This window comes from Rhinatrema bivittatum, chromosome 1 (assembly GCF_901001135.1).
Source record: "Rhinatrema bivittatum chromosome 1, aRhiBiv1.1, whole genome shotgun sequence".
Classification (NCBI taxonomy): domain Eukaryota; kingdom Metazoa; phylum Chordata; class Amphibia; order Gymnophiona; family Rhinatrematidae; genus Rhinatrema; species Rhinatrema bivittatum.
This window is the reverse complement of record NC_042615.1, coordinates 518,089,410-518,112,934: the sequence shown is the minus strand read 5'-3', so window position 1 is coordinate 518,112,934 and position 23,525 is coordinate 518,089,410. Positions and strand designations below refer to the sequence as shown.

General features: G+C 45.1%; 1 protein-coding gene across 5 annotated transcripts in view; it reads right to left on the bottom strand.

Annotated features, from left to right (window-relative positions):
* CEMIP2 (cell migration inducing hyaluronidase 2) overlaps positions 1–23,525 on the bottom strand; it is a 217,655-nt gene that overhangs the window by 120,145 nt on the left and 73,985 nt on the right. For 4 of the 5 annotated variants that reach the window (XM_029612545.1, XM_029612563.1, XM_029612537.1 and 1 more), the window contains 2 exons: positions 10,713–10,882; positions 6,436–6,645 (listed from right to left, as the gene is read on the bottom strand). In XM_029612545.1, the coding sequence (XP_029468405.1) occupies positions 6,436–6,645; positions 10,713–10,882 (380 nt within the window). The remainder of the gene's footprint in view (positions 1–6,435; positions 6,646–10,712; positions 10,883–23,525) is intronic. The other variant, XM_029612573.1, reaches the window with a different exon arrangement.

Genomic DNA, 23,525 nt, shown 5'->3' with positions numbered 1-23,525 from the left:
TGGCTCAGAAAGGCCTAGATGCTGGCAAGCATGAGGTCCGCGCTGCCTATGATATTTTTGACACTCCCTCCAGAGTGTCTGCAGTGGGGATTAGTGCAAGAAGGTGGGCCTGGCTGAAGTCCTCAGACCAGAGGTGCAGGACCGGTTAGCAGACCTACCCTGTGCTGGAGATAATCTCTTCGGAGATAAAATCCAGGAAACAGTGGCACAGCTAAAGTACCACCATGAAACACTGCGCCAGCTTTCCTCAGTACCTTATGATTTCCCGTCCACTTCTAAGAGGACATTCTGAAGGGACTCTAAGCGACAGTCTTTCAAGCCATGGAGATATTATCCTTCTGCCACTCGAGGTCGTCCTTCCAGGCCCTACCAGAAGGGTCAGCCCAGGCAAGCCCGACCCCAGAAGACCCAGCCCGCCCCTCAGCCGAGCCCAGCTGCTGGATTTTGACTCCTCGCTGGAGAGCATAAGCCAACCTCCTCTACCATCCATACCAGTCGGCGGTCGACTGTGCCATTTTACCAACATATGGCACACAATCACTTCAGACCAGTGGGTACTTGCTGTATTGACCCAGGGCTACCACCTTAACTTCCTATCGGTACCAGCAGACTCCCCACCTCGGCTGACGTAGGCTTTATCCAACCACTCCTCTCTTCTGGAAGAGGAGGTATCAACCCTCCTGAAATCCCAGGCAATAGAACCAGTGCCCCTTTCTCAGCAGGGGTTCTATTCCAGGTATTTCCTCATTCCAAAAAAGTTAGGCGGCATTCGTCCAATACTGGACCTGCATGCCTTAAACAAATATCTTCAGAGGGAAAAGTTCAGGATGGTAACCTTGGGTTCTCTACTGCCTCTTCTACAAAGAGGAGATTGTCTTTGCTCTCTAGATCTACAAGATGTGTATACACACATCTCGATCACTCCGTCCCATTGCAAATTCCTTCGTTTTCTGGTCAGCCCCCAGCATTTACAGTACCAGGTACTGCTGTTCAGCCTATCATCCACTCCTCGAGTCTTTACCAAGTGCCTCATAGTGGTTACGGCCTACCTGAGATGTCAGGGCGGCCATGTCTACCCTTATCTCGACGACTGGCTGATAAGGGCCCCGACTCAGAGGGATGCATTAGCCTCCTTACGTCTAACAATCCATACGTTGCTGTCTCTCGGGTTTCTGATCAACTACCCCAAGTCCAGCCTAGTTCTATCTTACTATCCTTCATAGAGCCGACCTGGACACCATGCAGGCAAAAGCATTCCTCCCACAGGATCGAGTTCGTACCCTAATACCCCTCGCACAATGCCTCCAGAATTGGCATTATTCAACAGCTCTTCATTTTCTCATTTTGCTGGGTCACATGGCGTCCGCTGTGCATGTCACTCCAATAACATGCCTCGCCATGAGATTCATGCAGTGGATTCTAAAGTCCCAGTGGACTCAGGCTTACCAGCCAATGTCCAGCATTGTCCACGTTACCAAGCAGCTCCGCCTATCGCTGGCCTGGTAGGTTCAGCTCTCCAACCTCCTTCAAGGCCTTCCCTTACAGGTCCCAGAGCCTCAAATTGTCCTAACAGATGCCTCCAATCTAGGTTGTGTTGCTCATGTCAATGACCTACAGACTCAGGGTCCCTGGTCTCCAGAGGAAGCCAAACATCAGGTAAATTTCTTGGAAGTTCAAGCGATCAGATATGTCCTCAAAGTCTTTCAGGATTGCCTCTCAAACAAGACCATCCTGATTCAAACTGACAACCAGGTATGATGTGGTACATCAACAAGCAAGGGGGAACGGGCTCCTATCTTCTGTGTCAGGAAGCTGCACAGATATGGGCGTGGGCTCTTTCCCACTCGATGTACCTGAGAGCGACCTACTTGGCGGGCGTAGATAATGTTCTGGCGGACAGCTTGAGCCGGACCTTCCATCCACACAAATGGTCTCTCAACCCTGCGGTAGCGGACACAATCTTCCAACGTTGGGGGTATCCACATATAGACCTCTTTGCGTCCTTCCACAACCACAAAGTAGACAACTTCGGCTCACTCACTCACAGCCACCACTCACAGCAGAGGGACGCTTTCGCCCTCTCGTGGTCCAGTGGTCTCCTCTATGCGTATCCCCCACTTCCACTCATATCAAAGACTCTCGTGAAGTTACAAAGAGACAAGGGCTTAATGATTCTGATGGCCCCTCACTGGCCACGCCAAGTCTGGTTCCCAATCCTCAAGGATCTATCAGTTCGCCGGCACATCGCTCTAGGGAAGGACACGCTTCTGATAACTCAGAACAATGGGTGTCTACGCCACCCCAACCTCCAGGCCCTGTCGCTGACAGCCTGGATGTTGAAAGGTTAATACTTCAACCCCTTAACCTTTCAGAGTCGGTATCCCGAGTCCCGGTAGCTTCACAAAATCCTTCCACGAGACGCTCTTATCATTCCAAGTGGAAAAGGTTTACGGTCTGGTGCACGTCCGTGTCCATAGACATCTTCACCTGTTCCACTGCAAAGTTTCTGGACTATCTCTGGCATCTGTCAGAATCAGGCCTGAAATCTTCCTCTATAAGAGTGCATGTCAGTGCGGTAGCCGCCTTCCACAATGGAGTAGGAGATGCTCTATTTCGACACAGCCCTTAGTCACACGCTTCATGAGAGGGTTGCTCCACCTGAAATGTCCATTGCACCCTCTGGCTCCCGCTTGGGACCTTAACGTGGTCTTAGCCTCTCCACTCCTGTGATCTCCGCTATCTCACTTGGAAAGTAATTTTTCTTCTCGCTATAACATCTGCTCGTAGAGTTAGTGAATTACAGGCATTATTTATTTATTTATTTAGCACTTTTATATACCGATATTCCGGTAACAGAGTTACCAATCAAGTCGGTTTACATTACAACAATAACCATGACATGAGAATGTCTTACAATAAACAGGATGTGTTTATTGCATTAGTCACCTACCCGCCTTACACTAAGTTTCTACAAGATACAGTGGTTTTCCGTACACACCCTCAGTTTTTACCAAAGGTAGTGTTGGCATTTCATCTTAATGAATCCATCATCTTACCTACTTTCTTCCCAAGGCCCCATTCAAACTGAGGAGAAAAGGCTCTACATTCCCTGGACTGCAAACGTGCCCTAGCTTTTTATCTGGAGCGCACATCAGCCCACAGAAAGTCCACTCAATTATTTGTTTCTTTCGATAACATCAAATTGGGAAATCCAGTGGGAAAACAGACCCTTTCTTCCTGGTTGGCGGACTGTATCTCCTTTTGCTACCAGCAAGCAGGCATTCCGCTACAAGACCATGTGAAAACACACTCTGTTAGGGCCATGGCAACCTCTGTGGCACACCTTCGTTCGGTGCCACTTGTTGATATTTGTAAGGCTGCGACCTGGAACACTCTCCATTACCTTCGCAGCCCATTGTTGCTTACATAAGGTTGGCAGGCAAGATTCCATCTTTGGCCAGTCTGTTCTACGCAACTTATTCTCAGCTTAACTACCCAACATCCTACCAACGACCCATTCAGGGTTTTCAGGATGCCCTCCTACCCAAATCCACCCCTGTTGTGCCTGTTGCACGTCTTTGGGTGCATTTGGTGCACTGCTCGGGCATCCTCAGTTCGCTACTCACCCACATGTGAGGACTACCATCCTGCTTGTCCTGTGAGAAAGCAGAGTTGCTTACCTGTAACAGGTGTTCTCACAGGACAGCAGGATGTTAGTCCTCACGAAACCCGCCTGCCACACCACGGAGTTGGGTTCGCTTGCAATTTGTTATTTTATTTTTTCACACGTACTTCTTACTATACACGAGACTGAAGGGGGACCCCTGCTGGATGCAGGGTTAGTGCCATGCTGGGCATGCCCAGTAGGTGCCAGTCAAAGTTCTAGAAACTTTGACAAGTGTTCCGTGATTGGGCTCCATCCTGATGATGTCATCCATATGTGAGGACTAACATCCTGCTGGCTTGTGAGAACACCTGTTACAGGTAAGCAACTCTGCTTTCCCTATGCTTAAGTTGGAACTTGCCTCAATTCCGCCTGCAGAATGTCTCTTCCCAGTTTGTGCAAAAGTACACATGCAATTGGGTTACACGATTATTCTTATGCAAACTGAACCTCAACAATTCAGTCCTAAATGTACTGAGATTTTCTCTCTCTTTTAGGAATATCTGAAAAGTCTCAAACTTTATTTTTCCCTTTTACAATCTGAATCAACCCAAAGTATAAAACAGAGTCCAGTTGCCAATGGCTCAGATTCATCCAGTGCAGCCTGTCATCATGGCTTATCCTAAAAAAAGCACTGGCTCTCCGGCTCCAAACAGGGTTTGGCATTAACTGAACCTGCCTGTCCACCTGTACATATAAGCACAAGTAAAATGAAAAGAACTCTCATTCCAAATGTATTCAGGGCTGGTGCTAGCTTTTTGGCTGCCCTATGCGAACAATTACTGTTCAGCCCCCTTTTTTAAGACTTAATTTGTATTCTTTTTTCCAATCAGAGCCAGTGCAAGGGGATTAGGCAACCTAAGTGAACCTTACAGCTTTGTGCCCAGCCCTCCCCCCACCATGACCCTCTCCACACAAAATTTAAAATTAAACATTTATAATAAAATATTTTGCATGAAAAAGGAAGCTCAAAAGCACAGCATTTTGAAGTAAAAATATCACAACATATATATTTACATGCACTGCTGTGATGCCACTCAGAAAACCCTGCAAAAAAAAAAAAAAAAGACACTTGGAACCCATATGGTATTAGGCCTATTGTAAAACATGTTTGGGTGCAGGCTTGGCCCTCAAAAAGCAATGCGTAAACTGAAGTACATTTACAATATAATAAACTTCCTATATCAAAACAGTACTAACTGCCATCATTCAAACAGTTACAACCCTACCTATGAAAAGGCCACCCTGCAAACATTACACGAAGATCTAAAACACCAGTATACTTCCTATTACGAAATCAGAACAAAGCAAGCTGCTACAGATCCCTACAAAGAAACAACACGTTAGCAGAATACTTCACCTCAGTCATACATGCAGAACACAGACAGATCCTCGCCAAATACAGAATAAAGTGACCATTAAGTATAAATAGAAAAGTGCAGTCAAAAACTGAACTGGAAACCACAAGAAGCCGGACTCTCTATGTAATGCAACTATAGAAAAACAGAATCATCAGCATTCCTCAGAAAACATCAAACAACAAAATCAAGAAATATAAAGCATCACTCATAATAGTAAAAATAATAAATATTTCAAAACAGTTGATGAAAATAACATCCAATAATTGAAAACTCAATTTATTTTTTAAATTTCCCAAACACCAATAAAATATTTCAAAACAGCATACTCATCAAATAACACCAGATTAATTAAAACCAATAAGGATTTTAAAAATTGCTTACTCTCAATACCTAGGAACTTTTGACTTCCAGTCACTCTGAGATTGTCATGAATTAGTGGGAGGGGAAGGGAGATGCACAAACTTTCTCCTCTCTCACACACACACACACGTTCATCCTCAAATTTACACATGCTATCATTCTCACACTTACACACACTCACACAGAGACACACACAATCGTTCCCTCTTTCAAACTCACATGTTCACAGACACATATATACACATACAAAATGCCGGCTCTCTCACAGGCACACACACACATACACACTTGCTCCCTCTCTCTCAGATGCGCACACACATGCTGGATCCCTCTCTATCTTTTTTTCTCAGGCACACACACACACACACACACAAAATACTGGCTCCCTCTTTTTCTCGGGCACACACACACATGCTGGCTCCCTCTCAGGCACACACACTCCTTCTCTCTCTCAGACTCTCACACACACATATGCTGGCTCCCTCTTTCTCAGGCATACCTGCTTGTGTGCACACGCACACACACTGGCTCTCTCTTTCTCAGGCACACACACAGATATGCTGGCTCCCTCTCTCTTGGGCACACATGCTTTTACACACACACACACACACACACTCTCTCTCTCTCTCACATGATGGTTTAGGCAAATACACACACACATGGCGCTCCCTCTCTAGTAGAACATGGGCCACTGGATGGAAAAGGATCCCTCAGCAGCCATGGGACCTCCTCTTTAGCTGGGCTGCCAGGCAAGATGGGATCTCCCAGTGGCCAAGTATTCTCGCTTCGGCTGATTCACTTCAATCTCCAGCATGATGGGCTTGGGCACTGGTTCCCAGGCCACAGCTCTCTCAGGGCCACCACCCTGTGTAAGTGCAGGGCTTACACAGTGGGTCTCACCAGGCCTGAATGCATTAGCATCACATCAGCTCATCCCTTCATGAAATGTTAAGTTCTAAGCATGATGAGGCAACAAATAAGATGAAAGAAAGAGGGAAAGAGGAAGAGAAGGGGGTAAGCATGGTGCAAGTCAAAGTTTATTCCACTTACCAACAAGCCATTTGTGGCGTGAACAGTGACACATCTGGAGAAACTGTGATGAATGGCAAGGCCCTCCACATAGGTCCCAGCACTGTAGCCCCCTGTTTCATCCACATCCCCACAGAGGTGAAAGTGCACAGGATAGCTCCCCACTAGCTGCTGGCCCATATGCTTCAGCTCCACATTAGAAAGGTGGACAGATGTAAAGTTTGTCAAAATCTAGAATTTAAAAAAAGGAAAAAAAGTCTGCTTTCTTGATTAGTTCTCTACAAATTAAAACACATGCAAAAATATATATAAAATCAAAAACTGAAAGTCCACTATTTGCCAGAGGTAGACTGGCTTTTTAGAGGGCTTGACATTTATTTTTTCCAGATGCTTGGCAGTAACATGATTGCAAATAGCTCAAATTCCTGTAATTTATTGATATCTCTATACTTACTGAGAAAAGCAAGCCTGCAGCGCCATACAGAGGTTGTTAGACTAATAGACTGCAGATAAGATAACTGCACTGCTCTTCTAAGTAAAAGGATGACAGAAGGAACAAAATCGCCTTGCAAGGAATAAAGCAATGGAAAATAATCCTGTTCCCTTTCGGACACTCTGTTACTGACAGAGGGGCCGATGCAATACAGTGCGCTTGGCCGAGCACACTGTTAACCTGCAGTTGGTCAGGCGCTAATCAATCCCCTAATGCAATAAAGGGATTAGCACATATTCAATGCGCATCCAACGCGAAGTGAATCTTATATCACTCATTACATGCAAATGCATGTGAATGAGGCTATTAGGCATTCACTCCCAGTGCAAAAAAAAAAATGTGCATCTCGGACGCTCATTTAACTGTCATCTATTAACGCCTTACTACAGCAGGCGTTAATAGCTGAGTGCATCAAAAAAAGTACAAAAAAGCAGAAAAAAACTGCTTTTCTCTACTGCCTCCTACTTAATATCATTTAAATTAGGGGGTCGCGTTAGCAAGAAGGTGTTAGGGTCAACCCTAGCGCATCCTTGCTAACGCGAATCCAATCGGTTTTCATGACTGCCGTCCGCTGGTCATGAAAACAAACGCGGAGATATCGGCGTCTGTTTTCCTTACCGGCGGACAGCCACGAAAACAGACGCTGATAAACCTTGTGTCAATTTTCGTGACAGCCGTCTGCCGGCAAGGAAAACAAACGCCGAGTGTATCCTAACCGGCGGACGGCAGTCACGAAAATTGTCGCCGGGTTTATCGTCATCTGTTTTCGTGACTCGGCTGTCGGCCGGTAGAAACCCATCGCCGATAAACTCTGTGTCGGTTTTCGTGATGGGTCAGACTGTCTATTTTTTTTTTTTTACTTTGTTTCTTTTATTTTTCATCCTACTTAATATATTATCGGCATTGGTTTTCTACCAAGTAGGATGAAAAATAAAAGAAACACGCGGCATCTGTTTTCCTTACCGACGGACAGCTGTCACGAAAATTGACGCAGGGTTTATCAGTGTCTGTTTTGGTGGCTGTCCGCCGGTCAGGAAAACAGATGCCGATAAACGCCGCGTCTGTTTTCGTGACCCCCCTAATTTAAATGATATTAAGTAGGAGGCAGTACAGAAAAGCAGTTTTTTCTGCTTTTTTGCACTTAATATATTAAGTATATATTAAGTAGGATGACAAATAAAAGAAACAAAAGTAAAAAAAAAAAAAAAGATAGTCTGACCCATCACGAAAACCCGCTTCTACTTGACTTTATTGCATCGGCCCCCCATAATGAGATGTGACATGACCCCCAACCTGTCATGGAGGGCATAGTTTTTTTACCTATATCCTCTCTATTCTCCTTTTCATGCCAAGTCCAAAACTTCAGCTCACTTAAAAATAAGACAGTTTATGCTTCTAAAAACATAAGTTGAATGGATGTCTAAAATCACTGCTTTTTCTTTAAAAAAAAAAAAAAAAAAATTCAGCTCACTCACTAGGAAATCCCTGGCAGGTGGTTAGAAGGCTGTAGGTGCAATTCAGGTCGCCATTTTCTAAGTATGTTTTAATGCAGCTTTTTCTCTCTGAACCAAAATAGATGGAAGAAAGGACAGCAAAGCACTAGGGACATTCTGTGCGATGGTTTAAGACTGAGAAATGTAGATGTTGCAAAAGCAACCTAAGTTATAAAACTCTGGGCCTGATTTACTCCCATTCTGTGTCTATGGGAAAAATGCTTAGTAACTGAGGCCCTTTATTTGGCAGTGTCGCCAGACTGTCTACCTTTGGCATTGCTTGAAACAAAGAGTTTACACTCTGGTTGGATACTGCCCGTCTGTAAACATTCAAGACATGCAGACATCTCTAGGCAAATATTGAACTCTTCATTCTTATAAAAAAAATAATAATAATTTGTGCAATCAAATGGTCTCAGACCATCATCATTATGCACTATGCCAATTTAGCTACTAGATAAGCCAGGGCAAACAAAGCAACCCACCCATCACGGAGAGCAGCTTGCCACTACCAGCAGCCACTGGCAACCTGAAGACAAGGAACAACATTGTTGACATTTCTACACAGAGGCCGATGCCTCCCTGCCCGATTCTTTGTGGCCAGCCTACAGACACCAACTCGGAAATTCCTGTCCTTGAGCCATGAAACTCCTGACCAGCTGAGGATACTTTGACAACATAGAGAGAAAAGCTGCACAGCACTTTAGTCGCTGGTGAAAGAAACAGATATTTTAAGAAGGTCAGAAGGTTGATGCTAAGTAATCAGGGATTAGTTAGCCTGTAATATTTGTGAAATAAATCTGTACAGACTTTTAGTCAATGATCTGTTGTGCCAATTTAGAAACTATGAAAAAGTACCTATCTTGAATCACTAAAGCAATTGCTATAAACTATATATGTGTAATACCTAATCAATTATGTGCAATTACTTCAAATCCTAATAAATATGTTAAATCAAAGAAATTATCTAAATATATGGCCTTGTTATATTAAAAGCAGTTCACAATACACTGTTGCTATTCCTTGGTTTCTAGATCCAGGTCTTTAGTTTATATTCCCTAGGCAACCGCACTAAAGTGGATTTTGTAATAAAGTTACTGAAAAACGGTAATAGTTCTGCTCTGTGATCTTATATAGTTATATAAGTGTTGTGGTTACATTTGGTTACAGAAAATAAAGAATGATTTCTTTAAAGGAATTAAAAGCCCAACTGTTTTATACTCACAGAAAGGAATTTGTTCTAGCGTGGTGGCTGGCACTCAGATGTTCTGATACTATTTGGTTTCAATATTCAAAGCCTTGTTGGATCCCCTTTACCTTCATCTACAGCACTAAAATAAATCTGTTCTTGTACAAAGCAATGCTACACAGCAAAGGATTCCTCAGGTAAGGCTGAAGCAATAAACATGTGAAATGTATTCTATTCTTCCTACAAACACAGCCACTCTGGTCCAGAGGCAAGACTCTTGCTCACAGGATCACTGAGTCAGCAGCACTGCAACGCGTAGAGAGATGCATAAGTTTGCCCTTGCACGGAGAGATGCCTGAACACATGACTTCCATCCTCCCCAAATCCAGGCTCACAAGCTAAAATAGCAAAAGGCTCTCAATCTGATTATCCACACTTTAAACCTCAAACTAATCTTCACAGCTCTGGTAAACCAACTCCTTATCAGGCTGGAGGACAAGGGAACTGGATTGAATTTGGCAGGTTCTTTAAGCAGCTCAACATGTATTCCTTTTTCCTCCCACTCAATCAGTCAGCATGTCAGAGCAAATATTACTAAGATTTATCATTTTCTTTGCAATGTTTTACTTTTTCTTTTTATGAGCAAATGAGTACCTGAAGTCCAGGAAGACTTATACTAGTTAGCAATGTCCATGATAGTAGACCTTGGTAAATCAAGACATCACTGTATGAATCGCTGCCAGAAATTCAGGCTAGCACCCTGCCACTACTTCTAAATTACAAATGTGAGCATAAAACCAGCTGAACAGCAACCCCTCAAGGAAAGAGTCATGAAAATAAGGCAGGAGGGGATAGGGCCATCATACAAGAGATATGCACCTCTTTTATTCCAAACAAGCATATAGCTAACAAATAAATCATCTTTGGACAAAAGGAGACTAAAAAGGTGGAACAAAACCAGAAAGCTAAAAATCAGACAAGCAGGCATTCTAAAAAACACAGGTAGTACTTCTGCTTTAAGTTCATCTCGGCACATTCCAATCACCAATAATTTTCCTCTGCTTGCAGAGGGAACCTTTCGGTGAAAGGATGGCAATTCAGTTTGATTGAAATCTTCTCACACCTTGATGTGTCCTCCGAATGTGTCATAGTTGAAAAATTGGCACAGGTTGTCCCCGTAGCAGGATGTCTCCATCTCGCCTTGGATCAAGATGTTCCTGGTGAGATCTGCTACTTCGGCTCTCATGTCGATCCCGTCTATGATCTCGCCCATATGAAGGAACTGAGGCTTTTCTGTTCCAGGGGTCAAATAAAAGAACTATTAAACACCTTGTTAAAAAAAAAAAAAAAAGGACTTACAATTATGAACATTGAAAAGTATCTATTCAACATGGAATAACAGCACAAAATCAAAAAACAGCAGTGATTATATATGTATATATATATATATAGAGAGAGAGAGAGAGAGAGAGAGAGATAAAATGTATCTATATCTATAAATAGATATATACAGATATACAAACATATATATGACACACACACATACATATATGGGTGGCAGCTCAGAGTGGAGGAGTGGCATGGCTTGTAGTGACTGAAAAGCCCTCTGGGTCATCAGAACTCCTCAACCTGCCTGCAACTGAAGGGACGAGATCCCAGGGCTGCTAGCGAACTTCATCGCCCCCAAGGCCTAAGAAGAAAGTGAGAGGCTAAACCTGAGTGAGAGGGAAGAGAATGAACATGTGTGTGTTATAGAGAGTGTTTGTGAAGGTGGACCCTTGACGCTGCCTGCAGGGAGGAGTCCTCCAGGTCCTTGTCGTCGCTAGGCGGAACTGGTCGAAGTGGAGACCCAAGGCTGCCGAGATGGATCCACAACTTCTGGCAAATGACAAACAATGTGAATATTTCCCAAGGGTCGAGGCAAGCGGCAATCAGATAAAGTCCAGAAGTCGTACCGGAGTCGAGGCAGGCGGCGATCAGGCGACATCCAGAAGCCGTACCGGGGTCGGGGCAGGAAGCAATCCAAGGGGATGGCAAGACAAAGGAGCGGAGACAGAGTCAGGAACACGAGTCAGGAACATGCAACCAGCTACTCCAAGGAGCTCGACCTGTTGCTGAGGTGTCTAATGCAGGACACGCCGGGCCTTAAGTAGTAAGGCCTAGGTGATATCATCATCGGGTGCCACAGGAGGTTTCCCGCTGCAGGCCCTTTAGATAGCAGTGAGATGCACGAGCATCTAGGGACGCTTACACAGTGGAGCGGCGTTTCCGGTGCGGTGTGTCCCCTGCCGCACTTGGAGCCTGAAGGTCGTTGCTGCGGCGGTGGTTTCCTTGCCGCCTGGTGAGAGCGGCTGGCCGTAACCCTACTCCACGGTCAACAGAGTGCAACAGTACGCCCTCCTTTAAGCCCCTTCCCCAGGGGCCAGGGCTTCTTGGGGTGGGTTGCATGAAATGTCTTAAGATCCTTATTCAGGATTCTTATTCAGAATTCTCCTGTGGACCGGACCCTTCCTAGGAGATTAGGTACTCCCACCTCCAGACATCCAAGACCTCCCTTACTTGGTACAGCTGATCTTCCTCTGTGGCTACCTCTGGGGGTTCCGGAATCTTCCAGGTAGGCCAGGATGGGACCAGGGGCTTGAGCAGAGAAACATGAAATATGTTGTGGAATTTCATGGAAGTTGGAAAATGTAGTTGATAGGTGACGGGTCCAACTTGGCAGATAATGGAGAAAGGCCCAATGTAGCATGGTGCTAGTCTCATAGAGGGTACTCTGAGCCAAATACAGTGGGTGTTTAGCCAAACTTTATTCCCAACCTTGAACTGGGGGGGGGGGGGGGGGGGTCGTCGATGGTTGTCCACTATCATTTTTGCTTTCAGGGTAGCCTTCTGGATCATTGCCTCTGTATGGATCCACAATTCTTGAAGTTCCTGCACCATTAATTGGGCTGCCGGAGATGCGACTGATAGCGGAATTGGTAGTGAAAGAGCTGGCTGTCTCCCATATACTATCTGAAATGGGGAAGATCCAGTGGCCATATTCATAAGGGAATTGTGTGAAAATTCTGCCCATTGAAGAAGAGTGGCCTAGTTGTCTTGTTCATTCATGAAAGATCTGAGGAAGATTTTTAGAGTGCAGTTGGTCCATTCTGCCTGGCCGTTGGCTTGAGGGTACTCAGCCATGGTAAATACCAGCGTAATGTTAAATTTACAACATAAGGAACGCAATACTTGGCCATAAATTGAGTTCCTCAAACTGAGGCAATATGCTGCGGTAATCCATGCAGGTGGAAGACGTGGGTGATAAACAATCTTGCCAATTCAGTTGTGGATGGTAGGCCAGGAAAGGCAATGAAGTGGGCCACTTTAGAAAATTGGTCGATCACAACCCAGATAATATAGCAGCCATTAGAAAGGGGAAGGTCCACCACAAAGTCAGTGTACAAATGGATCCACGGTTCCTTGGGGGCTGGCAACAGTGGTCTCATGCGACAACAGTTTCATTGTAAACCGATGTGATCTGTAGCTTTTACACGAACGTCAGTATATAAAAGTCCAAAATAAATAAATAAATAAAAATAACAGTCCTCCAAGGTCATCCCACCATAGTTTTTGTTGGGCGCAGGTTGGGCAAGAATCTACATAAGCCTTGACAGCCTTTTGCATTTGGGGCCACCAATAACAACGCTGGAGAAGTGCGAGAGTCCTGGCCCGACCAGGGTGTGATATAATCGTGTGAACCTTCCAAAACCTTTTGACAGAGACATAGTGGAACGACCGTTTTTCCTAGCAGAACGGACATAGTGGTAGCGAGGATGATGTGACCAGGTGGATCGGGTGTATTTTCCACCTCGGAGGACTGTGATAACATGTCCTCCCGGGAATTCCTAGTTCCCGGCCGACATCTCATCTCGAAGTCGAAGCGGACGAAAAACAGGGACACCGGGCTTGGCGGGCATTCAAATGTTGGGCAAAGTGGAAATGTTCTAGGTTTTTATGATCGGTATAGAACATGATGCAGTGTTGCGCTCCCTCCAGCCACTGTCACCATTCTTCGAGTGCCATTTTTATGGCTAATAATTCCTTATCCCCAATACTATAATTTTCTTCTGCAGGGGAAAATTTTCGAGAAAAAAAATGCACGGAGGGAGGACCCTGTATCTGACTGCTGTCTTAGTACGGCTCCTGCTCCCACAGAGGAAGCATCCACCTCAAGGATAAATGGGCATGTACGATCAGGATAGCGGAGGCAGGGTTCACGAAGAAAGGCTTGCTTTAACTTAAGGAAGGTGCTAACTGTACCCAGAGGCCAGTCCTTGGGAATAGTGCCTTTTTTGGTGAGAGCCATGAGAGGAGCAACGATCTGGGAGTAATTGGGAATAAAATGTCATTAGAAGTTCGAAAGCCCCAGAAATCTTTGCAGTGGACGAAGGCTGGAGGGCCTTGGCCAGTTCAGAATACATCTTACCTTCTCAGGGTCCATGCGAAAACCACTGCTGGAGATGATATATTCCAAGAAGGGTAAACTTTCTTTTTCAAAAATGCACGTTTCGAGTTTAGCAAACAGCTTGTTGTTCAGTTCGGAGTTAACAGTCTGCTTGGGATTAGCAATCTGTTGTTATTTAGGAGAGGTGTGGGTGGATCCTTGGACCAGTGGCAGATGACCATGCCCCGGGGAAAGATCCCGAGAGGGGACCACCGGTCAGGCTCAGAGTTTGGAGATAGACACACACTAGTTCTTTTATTAGACAGTATACTGAACCACCAGAGGTGGCAGTAGTGGGCTGGAATGCCCAGCTGGGCTGTAGTTCCTCAGATACTGGAATAGCGAACCCTGGAGGCTGAGCTGTAGAGAAACTGAAATATAGTGAGTAGGCAGGGTATGCAGAGTTCATGTACTGAACCAGATGGTAACACTCACACAATGTCTCATAGAAGTCCAGGAGCTGGAATGTATAGGCCCTCGAGGAGTGAGCACCTGGTTCCAGGGAAAGCTCTGAGAGAGCTATGGTAACTCACTGATGTAGTTGGCAGTGATGACTTCCAGGCAGAAGAGAGTACCGAGTAAGTCTGGGAACAAGGGCCCTCGAGGAGCAAGTACCGGTTCCAGACTGTCACCTGAAAAACAAAGGAGAGAGTGAGGCCCCCGAGGAGCGGGTACCCCTGGTTAGTCCGAGGAGGCAGAGTAGCTTGGAAAGTCAAAGCGAGTCCGTAGTCATTCCTTGCTAACTCAATGTGCTAGCAAATTCTAAGACCTTATATATCCGTCGCGGGTGACGTCATCTTAGGGGGACGCCCCCGAGGTTCGCGCCATCGCCGGTACTTCAGTCGGGGCCGCGCCGCGCCGCACGTGCACCCCTAGGCCTCCAGGAAACATGGCGGGTTGCAGTATCTAGCCGGGCCAGGGACGCCGGAGGACCTCGGCAGAAGGACGCCACGGCAGCCAATCTTCCCGCGGACGAAGAGGGAGGTGCCAAAGAAGTAAGGAGGGCGGAGAGAGGGTGTCGGGAACCGACTGACACAACACTTGTTTGAGTGTAGGCATTGGAAAGCCTGCCAAACGTCCCAACGATGAGAAGGAAGATCTTTGGAGAAAATGAGGATGTCATCCAGGTAGACTACAACACAGACATACAAGAGATCCCTGAAAGTCTCATTCATCATATTTTGAAATACCGCGGGAGCATTGCACAAACCAAAGGGCATAACCAGGTATTCATAGTGGCCATCTCGCTTGTTAAAAGCGTCTTCCATTCGTCACCCACCTTAATGCGAATAAGATTGTATGCCCCCCCGGAAATCAAGTTTGGTAAATATTCTGGCTCCTTGAAGATGATCAAGAAGTTTGGAAATAAGAGGCAAAAGGTAGCGGGCCTTCTTTGTGATCATGGTAGTCTATACATGGCTATAGTGTTCCATCTTTTTTGGACACTAAGAAGAATCCTCCCCCGGCTGGGGACGTAGATGGTCAAATAAACCCTCTCTCGAGATTCTCCTAGGTGTACTGAGACATAGCCTTGGTTTCAGGTAGGGACAGGGGATATACTCTTCCCAGAGACTGATGCATGACACAATCGAATGACTGATGTTCCAGCAAGATCTCTGCCTTCTTTTTAGAAAATACATCCAAATAATCAGCATACTGCGGTCATGGCAAGGAGGACCAGAAAGAGGAGCCAAACTGGACAGAGGCAAGAGGCATGACAGCGAGGACCCCACTTAGTTAGCTGCAGAGTTTCCCAACCGAAACTGGGAGAATGGAGCTGCATCCAGGGCAATCCTAACACGAACGGGTGTATAGCTTTCTCAAGAATGAACAAGGTTATCTCCTCCACATGTAGGATACCGGTGCGGAGCGGAGTAGTCATCATAGTGATCTGGCCCGGAAGGGGCTCCCCATAGATGGAGGAGATAATTAACAGCAAATCCCTGGTAACTGTTGGTAGTTTCAGATGGTCTGCCAGGGCCTTCATGATGAAGTACCCCCCTGCACCAGAGTCCACTAGTGCGAGGGTGGAGAATATGCAGTCTTTCAAGGTGATTTCTACAGGAAGAGTGCATTGGGGGAGTAGGCACAGTATAGCCTAGGGACATCTCCTTGCTGACTCCTAGGCTCGGTAGTTTCCCTGTTTCACGGGGCATTGTGCCAGCAGGTTCCCCTTCCCTGCACAGTAAAACAGAGGCCCTGGATATGGCGACGATTCTTCTCCTCCAAGGTGATGTGACTTCGAGCTGCATGGGCTCCTCCAAGTGGGTTGAAGCAGGTGTCATCAATGGAGCTGGTGTATGGGGATGCGAGAATGATGGATCCAATGGTACCTGCCTGCATGGTGCTCGCAGCTTGCAGGCTCCATTGTTGAAGACGCAGATCAATCTTTCCAGCAAGATCAATAAGGGAGTCTAGGGGGTTGGGCAGTTCTCTAGCAGCAAGCTCATCTTTAATTCGGGAAGACAATCCTTCAAAAAAAAAAAATACTTCAAAGACTGTCCTCTCGCCAATTTAGTTCCATGGCCATAGTGCAAAACTCAATGGCATAATCCATCAGAGGTCTAGGGCCTTGCCACAGGTGCAGCAGTTCCAATCCAACAGTATTCAGTCAACCTGGTTCATCAAACATCTGCTTACAGTTCTTGACAAACAGCTGTAGGTCCTGCAGTAATGCCCAGAGAGGGGAAGCCTCAGCTAAGGCTTTCCCGTCAAGAAGAGAGAGAATAAAGGTGGTTTTAATAGAGTTGGAAAATTGTTCAGGCTACAGAGAAAAGTGCATAAAGCACTGATTTAAGTATCTAAGGTCTGTTTAGGGTTCCCCACATATCTAGTAGGTAACGGGAGATGTACAGCGGGAGAGGCCACCATGGTTACGGGTGTAACTGGAAGTCCTGTTCCTGTTGATGCAGTGGGGGCATCAAGATGGATGCTTAGACGTTCCATCGAGCTTGCACTGCCACCAGGAATTATTGCTGCTGCTGGATCTTCTGAGCCAGACCTGGGATGGCTTGGAGGCCAGAGAGATCTGCCGGGTCCATTGCCTCAGAAAACTGTTGTGAAGGTGGACCCTTGAACCGAGACAAGGTTGATGCTCTCTGCAGGGAGGAGCCCTGCAGGTCCTTGTCATTGGTAGGTGGAACTGGTCGAAGCAGAGACCCAACGGGACCTTCACCAAATCAGCCCTCATTCCCCACAGGTTGAGCCCTTGGGTGCCAGGGCCAGCTGGACTTAAGTGCGGGTCTCTGATAGAGAAGACTCCCATGAAGGAAGAGACTAAGCTACCGAGATGGATCCACAACGTCCGGCAAGCATCAAACAGTGTGAAGGTTTCCCAAGGGTCGAGGCAGGCGGCAATCGGGGAAGTCCAGGAGTCGTATCGGGGTTGAGGCAGGCAGTGATCAGGCGAAGTCGAGGAGTTGTATCGGAGTCGAGGCAGGAAGCAATCTGAAGGGATGACAAGACAAGGAAGCAGAGACGGAGTCGGGAACTTGGAGTCAGGAATACTAACCAGCTACTCCAAGGAGCTCTAACTGTTGCTGAGGCATCCAATGCAGGTCAGGCCAGGCCTTAAGTAGTAAGGCCTAGGTGATGTCATCATTGGGCACCACAGGAGGTTTCCCGCCATAGGCCCTTTAAATAGCAGAAAGATGAGCGCACATGCACGTCTAGGGACACTTTCACAGTGGAGTGGCATTCCCAGCGCAGCGTGTCCCATCGTGCATGGTGGCATGCCGCACCTGAAGCCCAAAGGTCGTTGCTGCAGCAGTTGTTTCCCTGCCGCCCGAAGCCCTTGGTAAGAGTGGCCAGCTGCGGCCCTACTCCATGGTCGGCCAAACGCAACAGTGTGTGTATAGGAAAGAGGGAGTGTGGAGAGGGTTTATGCACTCTCTCTCCCCTAATCCACAATAATCTCAGGTGACTGTAAATCACCTCTGGTATTGTTAATCAAGGGATTTTTTCTATCCTTAGTTTTTATTAGGTATTATTTGATGTTTATTTTCAAACTTTTTTTGGTGTTTGGGAAATTAAAAAAAATTGTATATGAGTTTTTAATTATTGGATGTTATTCATCAGCTATTTTGAAATATTTATTCTTTTTATGAGTATGCTTTTACAGTTATGATTGATGTTTTATATTTCTTGTTTTTATTGTTTGATGTTTTATGATGACTGCTGATGTTTCTGTTTTTGTATTGTTGCAAGGCACAGAGTCTGGCTTGTTGCAGTTTCAAGTTCAGTTTTTGTGTGCATACTTTCATTTATACTTTATGAATTTTTTATTCAGTATTTGGTGAGGGTCTTATGTCTGTTCAGCATGTGTTATCCAGGTCAGGTGAGGTATTCTGCTAGTATGTAGTTTTTTTGTAGGGATCTAGAGACGCCTAATAAGAGTTTATTAGTGTTTTAGGGCCTGGTGTAATATTTTTAGGGTTGTTACTGTTTGCTTGCTGATAGTTAGTGCTGTTTTGGTATAAGAGGTTTACTATATTGTAATTGTAAATTGGTTTATTCATGGCTAGCTGAGAGTCAAGGCCATACCCAACACACATTTCAATAGGCGTAACATCATATGGGTTCCAAGTGTCTATTTTGCTAGATTTTCTGGTTTACCTCAGAAGTCTATACTTTCAGTGTCCTTTTCATGTTAAATTTGTAATTGTGTGTGATGGGGACAGGGGATGGGGAGAGCCAAGGCTGTAATGTTCACCTAAGGCATCTAATACCCATACACTGGCCCTGCTGCAAAATATCCTGGAACCCAGTTCAAAGTCTCTGACTGGGACTATATTCCATACACAATATACACTAGGGATTTTTTTTGTCATTTATTCTTGATTTTTTTTAAAGAATTTACATGTTGATGAAAGTTGTATTTTGTTGGCTAATTTGAATTTTTCGGGTGCATAATTAGTTTTCATATCCACTAGCCCAAAGGCTTTGTATTGGGGTTGAGATAGTTACCATAGTTGTTTCAAAATTCAAAGAATATGCTTTTAGATATATTTTTTGAGAATAAATTACTACAGTTTTCCATAGGGACAGTCTACTAGATAACCAACACTACTCACAAATGAATTACTTGCCCACTATTGGCATTATGGTAGAGAAGTGTCCCAAATTTTCCTACCAGAAATCTGGTTGTCTTACTGTATCCTAACTGCACCTGTAAATGCTGTTCGAACACAAAAAGTTATTGTTAGGAAAGAAAAAAAAAAGAAAAGCCCATGAATGGCTCCATTATAATCCAGAGGAGTATGGGGGCAGAGGGAGACTGCAAAGCAATTGTTTGCACAGTGCAGCAAAACAGGTAACACCAGTTTGTGTGTGTGTGTGTGTGTGTATAGAGATAGATATATATGTATAGATATAAATATAGATATTCATAATATGAACATTACCCATGAAAATTGCTCTTCTCATTGGCATCTCAAACTACTTGATTTATTTGCAAAAGTCCCGACTGACAAGTGGCAAAATGAAGCAGAGCTGTAATTTAGCAGGGCTGGGCTACATTTGTGGTTACAGTAACTGCAGGGGGGCGTGGGGTCTGTCCATGGAAAACTAAATGAAGGTTTCGTAAAATAAAAATGAAAATAAAAAACTTGCATGGGGCTATAGTCTGATCTCATGGGATTAGCTGGAGCTGCACCACAGCAATGTGATGCCATATTTAAACCATTTGCAGCTGGCTATTCTGCGAGAAAAATGTTAATAACTTTTGAAAATGTGGCACAGTAGTTGAGAAAACAAAAGGAGAAGTATTATATAAATATATTTCCTGCTTACCCACATGTACACCCCCCCTTTTCAACACTGTGTGACTTTGGAACCGTGAGCCAGACAGACTCAACTATTTTCAAACAAGCACAAACTTCGTTAGTACCTTTGACGCCTATGTTTGCAAACTTACATTTTCTGACAAAGTACATAGGTCTGTTTACTAAGCCACTTTAATTTTCCTCAGCAGTAAAATACCACAAGTCAAGTCAATCCCAGAAAAGGACGCGTGATGGCAGCCCCACAACTTAGGACCTCCATCTTTTAAAGGGGCTGATGCGGCTCCTGTTACTCCCCCCTCCCCCCCCGGTGAGGAGTAAAAACAAATCTGTAGGGGTCTATTGAGACCCTCTTCTCTCAATCCCTAGCCACCCCGTGGGGGCCAATGGTAAAAACAAAAAAAAAAAAGAAAGAAAGGTAAGCCCCCTTTGACTCAAAACCCCTCCCACTGTAAAAAATAAAAATACAGGCCCCCATCCCCTCCCATTAATTAACAGTAAGTTCTGATGGTCTAGTGGTAGTTAGCGGAGCACCACTCTATGCTCCAGGCCCGAAACATAAACAAAATGACGCTAGCCTGCCTCTAATACACAGGGGCAAAGAAATGCTGGAGAAGGCCGGCATTCATTTTGATTGTGGGATTGGGTTTGGAGTTCGAGCTGTGGCCATCCGCAGTGTGAAGATAACAATCAACAAGATTGGGGTTGGGGCCGTGGCAAAGTCCGTAGTGTGGAGGTAAATTTTCAACAAAATTTATGGCCATAAATGGGTTTTCGAAAATTGCTACTTTTACACGCATAACTCCTTTGAAAATTGACTCCAAAGGGCTGAATTGTCAAAAGGTTTTACGCACACAGTTGCACTTTTGAAAATTGCCATGACATATGCTACTTTTGTGTGTGTAACTCTTTTTGAAAGTCGCCTCCTGTGGGCTTTGCACCAACTTTGAAAGGGAAGATACACGAGGAATTTCTCTTTGAAAATTGCCATGGGACCAGAGCACGTGCAGATATTTGCACCTGCTTTGTGTGTGGGCAGGGTGAAAATATCTGCACAGAGGGCGCCTCCAGCCTCCAACTCCAGACTAAGAGGGCTTTTACTGTAAGTTAACCAGGGCACCAGAGAGGGGAACAGGGGTGGAAGTAAGGGTTGGGAGGACCTATATCTTTTTATTTTCTTTATAAGGGGAGGAGTTTTGAGGCGGGGGGCGGGATTACCAAATGGTATTTTCTTAAATTTTTTATTTTTTATTTTTTTAACCTGACTGCCTCATGCGGTGGGCAGGGAGTTGGGAGAGGTTGAAGTCTTAATAGACGCCCCCTCCCCACTGATCTTACATGTTGCTGAGTGGAAGGAGGGGGGGAGGAAAGAGCAACAGGAGTCACATTGGTCCCTTTAAGGCCTCTGTCCCTGAGCACTGATACGTGCGTTAATATTACACTTCTCACAGAGAAATTTAGCTACACCTCTTCAATCAGCGCAGCTTGTAAATTATGAGGCAAGCCCTGCTATATGACTTGCTTGCATTTGCATGCCAATGAACTCATTCTAATATCTATGTAGTGCCAGGTTTTGAGTGTGGGAGAGAGCATGCGATATTTCAAATACCACGTGGTATTTCTGCATTAAGGCATTTAAGGGCGAATTTTAAAAGCCCTACTCATAGCCAATCCGGGAGGTACACGCATGACTGAGACGCATGCAGGCCACGTGGATTTTAAGACTTCCGGTACGCGAATACTGAAGGTTTCACGAAAAGGGGGCAGGGTGGGGTCTGGACTAGTCATGGCGGGGAACGGGTGGGCCAGGGCAGCGCAAGCAAGTCAGCGTCATGCAGAAGTGCACGCCGAGATTGGACGACTGTGTAACCTCGGCTACGGACCTCAGGTAAGTATTTAAAAAATCTAGGGTAGTCAGTGGGGTTTTAGGGGTTGGGGCTGGTAGGGTAAAAGGAAAGCAGGTTACGTAGTGCATTTAGGAAGTTCGCTCCTTTACAGGGTTGAACTGGGAGGGAACAGGGAAATGGGGCTATCATGTTGCCACGAAAACTTACTAAAATCCCCACCCCTTACATAACCGAGACGGGATTCAATCACACATGCATGCACTGCTGTAAAATCATGCACGCATGTGTGTGCAGGCAGCTGATTTTTATAACATGCGTGCATGTTATAAGATCGGCACGTCCATGTGCGCACGCCGGCAAACGCACATGACTTTTAAAATGTACCTTATACTGTGCAGAAAACTGTTTACCATGCAGTAAAGCCCTAACACAGTCCAGTAAATTACCCCCTCAGACAGTTAATTACTCTGCAAAGTGATAATTTACAAGTAACTGGTTACAGAACAGCACTGTCCACAATAGCAGACTGCATATGCTACCCACAATCCATTTGCCAAAACAGGATGAGCCCTAAACTGCAAAATCAACACAGAACATGTACAGCATCTTACTAAAATTACATTGAAACTCAGGAGATTTTCGACATTCAGAAATCTGTTTAATGTATGTATGGTGACTATACTTGGACACCTAACTGTTTTCACTAAGCACACAAACTGTACACATGAACGTATGAAATCACTCACATAGATACTGTGTAGAGCAACCTATTGAAGTTTTATATATTCATAAGACCATTCACAATCAGCACTCACTCGACCTACGTCTGCACACTTCTATAAGACCTATAAGAGAGGCCTATAAAGGAACCCTCCACGCCCCCACCTCCAAATCCACCCTTCGTATATCCACCAGGGAACAGGCCTTCTCCACAGTGGGGGCCTTCCATCTGGAATACCATGCCTCCAGACCTCAGACAGGAACCCTGCCTGTTGGCCTTTAGGAAAAAACTCAAGACCTCGCTGTTCCATCAAGCCTTCTCATAACCTGATCCGCTCTCTCATAATCCCCCCTCCCCCCCTCCTAATTCCTTGTGACTGGAAAGTCACAACCCTATCCATTTGTTAATCCTCCTCCAGTACTGCCACGGCACTGCACTGTAGCCACCCTTATTTTCTTGTATGTAAGTTCTATATTATGTATTATTTTATAGAGTGCTCTGTATGTGATCCATGGCACTTCCAGTACTTTACTTGTTAAGCTTATAGTGTTAAACCTCTGTCATCTGCTCTCTCAGTTTCCCAAGTTCCCATAACACCTTGTTTTTTGTAACTTTTTCTTCTTCGTTATTGTTAATGTTATAATATCCCTGTTCCATGTAAACCGATATGATATATGTTATGTTTCATGAATGTCGGCATATAAAAGAGATAGATAGATAGATAAATAAATAAATAAATAAATAAATATAGTCCATGTGAGCAATGCCTATGGTTGAAAAAACACAGCAAAACCCACAGAAAGAGACCAAAGCTATGGGACATCTGACTAAGCTGGCTGGATAAAGTTATTTGGCTAATTTATACCAGATATTCAGTGGCACAAGCCAACTAAGTCAAAGTTAGCTGGGTAACCCTGAAAATCACCATTTATCTGGCTAATTTGGCTGGACAGCCAATTCCATCCTGGACCCGCCCACCGCAGACTTATCCAGCTAACCTTTTAGCTAGCTAAAAAGTTAGCAGGCTAAGTGTCGAGTGGTGAGTAGAGCCAAATGTTGAACCGGCACCGATCTGTCTGGCTAAGTCCAAAGTCAGCTAGAC